The sequence below is a fragment of the Maylandia zebra genome, unplaced genomic scaffold (assembly GCF_041146795.1).
Source record: "Maylandia zebra isolate NMK-2024a unplaced genomic scaffold, Mzebra_GT3a scaffold11, whole genome shotgun sequence".
In the NCBI taxonomy this organism is placed as follows: domain Eukaryota; kingdom Metazoa; phylum Chordata; class Actinopteri; order Cichliformes; family Cichlidae; genus Maylandia; species Maylandia zebra.
This window is the reverse complement of record NW_027490041.1, coordinates 9,437,176-9,445,420: the sequence shown is the minus strand read 5'-3', so window position 1 is coordinate 9,445,420 and position 8,245 is coordinate 9,437,176. Positions and strand designations below refer to the sequence as shown.

Below are 8,245 nucleotides of genomic sequence, written 5' to 3'. Positions count from 1 at the left end.
AAATTATGAACATCAGAAAAAGATGTAGGTGAAGTCTGGCAGGTGAAGTTTGTGCTTTAGAATAAAACAACCAAACTCCTGGAGTTGGAGACAAATGAACAAGCTGAGGATAATAAACCTGTCAGAGGGGCTGAAGCATCAGAGCTCATGTTCTTATTGGCTGGGTCTGGATTGTCCTTTGATAAGAGTTACAGAACAAAGTGTGTTTTAGAAATGCTGGAGTGAAACATTAAAACTACCATATATTTACTGAGTGACTGATGATCATTTAATTCACTATTTTAAAAAAATGTTACAGTGCTCTTTGAACTCAGCATTTCTGATTTATTTCCCATGATTTTAACAATGAAGCGATGACAACATGTTTACTCACAGAGCTTTGTTGGAGGCTTTGACCACTGGCAGCATTCTCAGAAGAGCCTTCTCTGAAGCAGAGTATTTCTTGAAGTCAAACTCATCCAGATCTTCTTCTGATGACAGTAAGATGAAGGTCAGAGCTGAGCACTGAGCAGGAGACAGTTTACCTGTGGAGAGACTTCCTGAAGTCCTGTATTGTTGGATCTCCTCCACTAGAGAACGATCATTCAGTTCATTCAGACAGTGGATCAGATTGATGCTTTTCTCTGCAGACAGATTCTTACTGAGCTTCTCCTTGATGTACTGGACTGTTTCCTGATTGGTCAGTGAGCTACTTCCTGTCTGTGTCATCAGGGCTCGTAGGAGAGTCTGATTGGTCTGCAGGGAAAGACCCAGGAGGAAGCGGAGGAACAAGTCCAGGTGTCCATTTGGACTCTGTAAGGCCTTGTTCACAGCACTCTGGTAGAAGTGTTTCTTTGCAGATTCTCCTGTTTCAGACTTCTTGGATGTTGTTTGTTGTTGTTCCAGCAGATTGAGTCCAGAGTTGCTGAAGGTCAGATGGACATGAAGAGCAGCCAGAAACTCCTGAACACTCAGATGGATGAAGCAGAACACCTTGTCCTGGTACAGTCCTCTCTCCTCTTTAAAGATCTGTGTGAACACTCCTGAGTACACTGAGGCTGCTCTGATATCGATGCCACACTCTGTCAGGTCTGATTCATAGAAGATCAGGTTTCCTTTCTGCAGCTGATCAAAAGCCAGTTTTCCCAGAGACTCCATCATCTTCCTGCTCTCAGGACTCCAGTGTGGATCTGTCTCAGCTCCTCCATCATACTTGACCTTCTTCACTTTGGCCTGAACCACCAGGAAGTGGATGTACATCTCAGTCAGGGTCTTGGGCAGCTGTCCTCCCTCTCTGGTTTCCAGCACATCCTCCAGAACTGTAGCAGTGATCCAGCAGAAGACTGGGATGTGACACATGATGTGGAGGCTTCGTGATGTCTTGATGTGGGAGATGATCCTGCTGGCCTGCTCCTCATCTCTGAATCTCTTCCTGAAGTACTCCTCCTTCTGTGGGTCAGTGAACCCTCTGACCTCTGTCACCATGCCAACACAGTCAGGAGGGATCTGATTGGCTGCTGCAGGTCGTGTGGTTATCCAGAGGCGAGCAGAGGGAAGCAGTTTCCCCCTGATGAGGTTTATCAGCAGCACATCCACTGAGGTGGACTTTCTAGGGTCAGTTAGGATTGTAGTTTTGTGGAAGTCCAGAGGAAGTCGACACTCATCCAGACCATCAAAGATGAACACAACCTGGAAGTCTTCAAAGCTGCAGATTCCTGCTTCTTTGGTTTCAGTAAAGAAGTGATGAACAAGTCCCACCAAGCTGAACTTTTCCTCTTTCAGCACATTCAGCTCTCTGAAAGTGAATGGAAATATGAACTGGATGTCCTGGTTGGCTTTGTCTTCAGCCCAGTCCAGGCTGTATTTCTGTGTTAAGACTGTTTTCCCAATGCCAGCCACTCCCTTTGTCAGCACTGTTCTGATTGGTTCATCTCTTCCAGGTGAGGCTTTAAAGATGTCTTCTTGTCTGATGGTTGTTTCTGGTCTGTCTGGTTTCCTGGATGCTGTTTCAATCTGTCTGACCTCATGTTCATCATTGACCTCTGCAGTCCCTCCCTCTGTGATGTAGAGCTCTGTGTAGATCTGATTCAGGAGGGTTGGGTTTCCTGCTTTAGCGATGCCCTCAAACACACACTGGAACTTCTTCTTCAGCTTAGACTTAAGGTTACGATGACAAACAGCAGCTGGAAGTTCTGAATAATAATAATAAAAATACAACTTTAACAATCATATTTTACAAAATGCTGATGACAATTTCTGACCCACTGAGAAATGACTGAACACACTGGTGTCACAAATCTCTCATTTATCCAGCAGCTTAAATCTTTAGATAAATCCTCTTACTGCTCTGCAGACGGTCAGCCAGCTCCTCCTGCTTCATTCTCCTCAGGAAGTCCACTGTGATCTTCACAAATGCCTCTCTGCTGTTTCTCCTCTGCTCATCATCCTCCCTCTGAAATTCCAAGCACTGGGGCTTATTTGGATTCAGAGCCTTCTGGATCTTCTTCAGCTCGCTCTTCACAAAAGTGATGATGTTGTCCTCCAGCAGCTGGAACAGAATACTTTATGAATGACCCACCACTCTGAACTTTAGTCCACACAACATCCACTTCTTTACCATCAAGGGGCATATCATCCACGAACTCTTTACCAATTATAGGTTTGACTTTATCTGATTAACTGAGACTTTGTCCACAACTCCACGATCCCAAAACGTTGATGCTGTTCATATGAATGCAGCGATTTCAGTGGGAGAAACATTTCACTGGTGTTCAGAGCTGAACTACCAACAGGTTGATGATCAAAGCCAGAAACTTGGAGATGTTTCAGGTGACTGAGTTGATCGTACAGACAACTGGTCTTAAAGGTTCACTCTGTTTACACATACAGATCAGTATTTAAGGTTTGACTCTCATCATCCACTGGAGCACAAACTGGGCGTCATCAGGACGCTACAACACAGAACAAACACCATCCCCACAGACACAGCAGCCAGCGAAGCAGAAGAACTTCACATCAAGAAGGTCCTGAGTAAATGTGAACGCTGGTTTGAGGGCGGAGTCAAGGAGGCCATTTATGTGAAAAGGAAAGACCATCTCTGAATGGAGGAGGGGCCCAAGGGTACAACTGTCACCATCTTACATGCTGTGATTGCAGCCATTCCCCAGCTCTCTGTGAACTGGACTCATGACCATTGATCAACAACCATTGATCAATGGTCCTGACAATATGCGTACCAATGATCAATGAACTGACCTCCCAGCCCATTGTTCCTTCAGTGGGCTGGTTTCAGTCATACAAATGTCCTGTTTATGAGATTGAAACCTGCAGTCAGCTGAGACTGAAGAAGTCACCTGATGATGATGAAACGTTTCTCCCTCTGAAAACATCCAGATGAACAGAATCAAGCTTTTTGGGATTTACGTACCTGGATGATTGAGCATCAAGACACAACTCTGTGACTTTTCTCAGATGAATAAATCCTCTCCTCCAGCTTTGTTTACATCTACCAGCCCTGTGGCGCTGCCCAGGGAAATAATCTATGTGAGAGGTGGAAAGTCATACAGGTGTCTGCTCCTGCCTTCAGTTATTTTATCTACTGTGTGTCAACTGGCTGAACCTCCTCCAACTGTCTACTGTCTCCCTAAACTCAACAATGACTTAGTGATCTATCCATTCTCTGACCAAAGACATCCTGCTGCAGGAGGTTAACATAGCAGCCAATGATGATCCCACTCACTGTGAACAACACATTTGGACCTGATTTGCTGCTCTGGTTTACACGTGAACTTCCACTGCTGCTGTCACCAACTTGAGAGGCTCTACAGAAAAACTGGACTTGTCCATAAAAATCATAAACTACATTACAAGGACAGCATTGCTCAATCAACTCTAATTACTACTGACATGTTATCTCTTCTAACTAAGGTACAGACACTCAAACTTGCTGCTTTCAGTGAGAAGTCAAATGTCTGAATATGAGCTGGAAGCCACTGAGAGTCCTCCTCCTTCCCGTGGGGTTTACTTCCTCTACTACTTTCACTATAAACACGCCCCTTTCATGCACCTGCAGAGGGCCACCAGCAGATGGAGCTGTCTTAAACAAATCCACTTGGATAGTTAGCTGTAGATGATTTTCTCAGTATGATTGTAGGACTTTGAGTTATTCTTTAGATTTATTTCAACTCTTATATTGTGCACAAGTGTTGAGCGACCCATAATTTCTCTGTACTTTTCATAAGAGCAGCCAGACTTTCAGCTGGTTTTTCTTTTTTAAGAGCTCAAAGTTATTGAAGAAACAGTTATTCAGCTTCATTCCCACTGATCTCGACTACAAACTGTTTCACTTTGGTTTCTGTTTAAAGCCTCGATGTTTAAAACGTTTCCCTGTGATCACATTTGCACCGTCTGATTTCAAAGTTTGTTTCTTTTGGTCATTTAGTCCACAGAGTCCTTGGTGTTCTGAAAGGGACCTATAAATAAATGCATTATTATTAATAATAAAGTAGTTGTTGTACATGTACAGACCATAAATATGGAGTCCAGCTGTGTTTGATGCTGCTGGGCAGACTGACCACTGGGAACCTCTGAGCTCTGCTGCTCCACTCTGTGGAGGAACCATGAAGGATTAGATCAACACAGGATAAAGATCCAGGAGTTTCTGCTCAAATAACTTCATCTGAATCAAGTCTGTCAAGTTTTAAACTCTCAGATTGTGAACATATCAGTAATTTTCAGTCTGTTTTCATGGACGTCCTTTCAGTGGTGATGTCAGGGATGATTTTGAAGAAGCTCATCAAACTGAACCATCAGCAGATCACTGCTCCAAAACCAGAACATGATCCGAGTCTCCCTCCACCACCAGAACACCAGCTTTACTAACGTGGTAGATCAGTGTAGTACAGATCAATAACTGATGAGTCATTTGATCAAAATCACTGAGTGCTTCACGTCTGACCCTCTGATGCTTCTGTAGACATTTTGCATATTTAATGAATGTCTGACAGTTTTACATTCATTCTATGAACACAGTGGAAATGTTGTGTTATAGTCTCCATGTTGTTTCCAGCATCATAAATTCTTAAGTTCAGAAAATTAGATTCTTTCTTCACAGCTGAAAAACAACAACATTTATTCTCTATTGAAATCTGCATCGTCCACTCCAAAGGTCACAATCTGAAGGTAACATCTGGTTTTGTTCCCTGTGGTTAACTCTGAGCATCAGTATGGTGGGATTTATCCACTACATCCACACCACTGTGGTTCAGTGTTGTCCTGATGGAGTAACAGCAGCCAGTATGATCCAGGCTTTAGCTGCTGGGTCTCTGTGTGACCTCTCAGACTGTTTAACAGATCAGACACAAAGAGAATCAGAGCAGCTCTGTTCTTTAAAGACAAACATGAACCCACTCAGGTCACACTTTCCCCACAGATATGAGCATCACTGTCCTCAAACAGCAAATGACCAAGTCGAACATTTGGATCTTTTCTCTTTCATTGTTTTCTTTTTAATGAATCTTTGTAACAATCTGAGGATGTTTCAGGTCATATTTATCCAGGAAACACAAACATGTAAAGGAGTCATCACAGCTCTCTGACCTCGTTGCTCCAGGTTCACCACTGAAGAGTGGAGGTCGACCTTTGGACCGGTCACTCCTCACAGACGGACAGCTGGACCCTGCAGACTGTGACCTCTGACCTCTGCAGACACAAACATGATTGAAGCAGCTGTGATCACACAGACTGCAGATAATGCAGCTGTTTCCTGTCAGTAACATCCTCTTAGATTAGAGTTCAGCTTTTTACAGGAAAACTGGACAAAACTGATTTTTGTTACAAACTCATTTTCATTTCCTCTCAGCTCACAAACACAGTCAGACAATCAACCAGAGTCAACACTGATTATAATGTCAGTGCAGAATTATTTCTGTTACTCAGTGAGTTCAGCTCTCTGACCTCGTTGCTCCAGGTTCACCACTGAAGTCTGGATTATAACCTTTGGACCGGTCACTCCTCACAGACGGACAGCTGGACCCTGCAGACTCTGCTCTGTCCTCCTCTTCCTCCATCATCATCTTCAGTCAGTCTGAGAGGTAAACCACAAACACTCAGTGAGTTCACATTAACAGGAGGAACTGACCTCTGACCTGTCATGTGACCATGAAACCAGGTCAATGTGTCTGTAGGTTCAGTCATCCAGGTCATGTGATCTAAGGAGCTTGGAGAGAAAAGAGACGTCTTTAAGTTTCTGGAAGACGTTTCATCTGAGAAGCTTCTTCAGCTGTAAAACCAAACGGTGGAGAGTCCCAGATATTTAAACCTGAGAGGGAAAGAAAGCATGTCGCTGACCCACCACTGATGTTATTTCAAGGAGGAAACTGAGAGCCTTTGCACCAGGAGCACAAACATCAGCTCCAGCAATGATCCACTGATGTGTTTTTATTCCATGTATGAATGTTGTTATTGACAGAGATGACGTTTGTGTGTCAGTGATGCAGTGACTGTTGTTGTTACCTGTACAGGCTGGTTAGACTCTATGAAACAGATCATACAGATCTCTGCATGTTAGAAGAGACTATTAAAGGTCATGAATGAGACAAAGGCAGGGAGGCGTCCTTTACAGCTAAACAGCAGAGTGAGAGAACAGCCAGCACCTCTACATTTATCACATTATACAGCACATGTATGATACTGACAGGGATGAGAAGAATTTAGTGATTCTGATCCCATCATTGATATTACTTATTGATTCTCAGTAGCTCTGCTCTGACAGTCACCACCATCACTGAGCAGCATATCAAAGACATTTGTGCACATTAACTGCATGTTGTGGCTCAAATGTTTGTGCATGTTGGAGGCATTTCCTCTTTGTTGTGATCAGTGTTGGTCATTACTCAAAACAGTCATTATTACACATATTACACAGAACACTTTGATTAAAAGTAATGGAGTACGTTACTTCATTACTCCTCATAACATTACTTTGATGTTACTGTGTAAAATGAACAAATGAGCATGTAACAACATAAAGCTGAGGTACAGCCCCACACACCAACACAGATCCTGATGAGGTCACGTGATGTTTCTCTGAGTGTTTATGAACACAAATCAAAGATGAAACAGCACAAAGACACTTCAAAGTGATTCTACTGTAGAAACATGAACAGGTAGAAACCTGCAGCCTGACTGCTCATCACTTTGTTACCTGTTCAAGTTCAGCAGCAGCAGCTCACTTTATCACGGTGCTGGTCTGGGGTCAGTGTTTACTCAGCTTTAACTCACTCTGGGTTCTTGGCTAGCTTAGCGTTAGCTTAGTGTTAGCTTAGTGTTAGCATGCTGTGTGCTAGCTTAGCGTCAGAGCTCTGCAGGTGTCTCGTGTGTAAATATTAATGGCAGTGACAGTAAAGGAGGTAAAGGGCTGTGACGTCATCACGTACGCTGCGTCCTCTGTGGGCTCTGAGTGAACTCAAAGTACAAACTACAAGTACACAAACACGAACGTAGCTCAGAGTGGCGGACACACTCGGCCTCGTTGGTCCAGCTGTGAGTCCGTTACCGTGAACTATGGAGCGGCAGATTTGTGCTGAACTAAGCTGCACACAGCTGATGTTAGCCAGGAAACATTACACACTGACTTTAATGGAGAGACCGGAAATACAAACACACACAGTTTGTTGTGTGAAGAAATCAAACACGAGCTGAACAAACAGTAAAGTTCCTAAAGACAAACTGTTAAAGGAGGAAACAAAGCAAACTTACAGTTTCTTCACACACCAACAACAAGCTCCACTCCACACCTGGACACTAAACACGGACACACAGGTGAGCTGCTTCCTGGAAGGAGGCGGGGCTCCACCTGAAACTCAGCACAGGTGGGAGGGGCTCAGCTCTGTGTGTGCTGATGTGTTAACTTTAAAAATATGCCGTCTGACTGCTCAGACTGAGTCAGAGTAAAGTTCACATGCTGACGTGTGGAGACATGAAACCTTGTTGTAGCTGCAGGTGTGAACACACTGATCCCAGATCAGCTCTGCTGTGTTTGTAACATGAACATTTCTGCTGCAAAGCTTCAAATGTTCAGCATGTTTCTCTGTTTCCAGTCTATAGATCCAGTCACACTTTCTACCTTCACCTGTGCAGTAAAGACTGAGAGCAGAGCTGAAACCAAGCGTCCAATCAGTGAGCAGCATCAACACCTGAGCTTCATTCAGACTCTGTTATTGAAGATGTTGTTGGTACAAAGTTCATCTGCTGCTCACATGAATCC

The 8,245-nt window shown here is 43.8% G+C and overlaps 1 protein-coding gene and 1 long non-coding RNA gene across 2 annotated transcripts; both read right to left on the bottom strand.

Moving 5' to 3' along the window:
- Positions 1 to 324: 324 nt before the first annotated feature.
- Positions 325 to 4,581, bottom strand: LOC143415974 (protein NLRC3-like). Its single transcript, XM_076881342.1, has 3 exons — positions 4,507 to 4,581; positions 2,323 to 2,527; positions 325 to 2,171 (listed from the first exon to the last, which is right to left on the bottom strand). The coding sequence occupies exons 1-3, from the start codon at positions 4,507 to 4,509 to the stop codon at positions 370 to 372; spliced, it is 2,010 nt and encodes a 669-aa protein (XP_076737457.1). The 5' UTR covers positions 4,510 to 4,581; the 3' UTR covers positions 325 to 369.
- A 934-nt stretch (positions 4,582 to 5,515) lies between these two features.
- On the bottom strand, positions 5,516 to 7,792 carry LOC112435114 (uncharacterized). Its single transcript, XR_013096362.1, has 3 exons — positions 7,738 to 7,792; positions 5,935 to 6,064; positions 5,516 to 5,679 (listed from the first exon to the last, which is right to left on the bottom strand). It is a non-coding gene; the product is annotated as an uncharacterized LOC112435114 (long non-coding RNA).
- Positions 7,793 to 8,245: the final 453 nt, after the last annotated feature.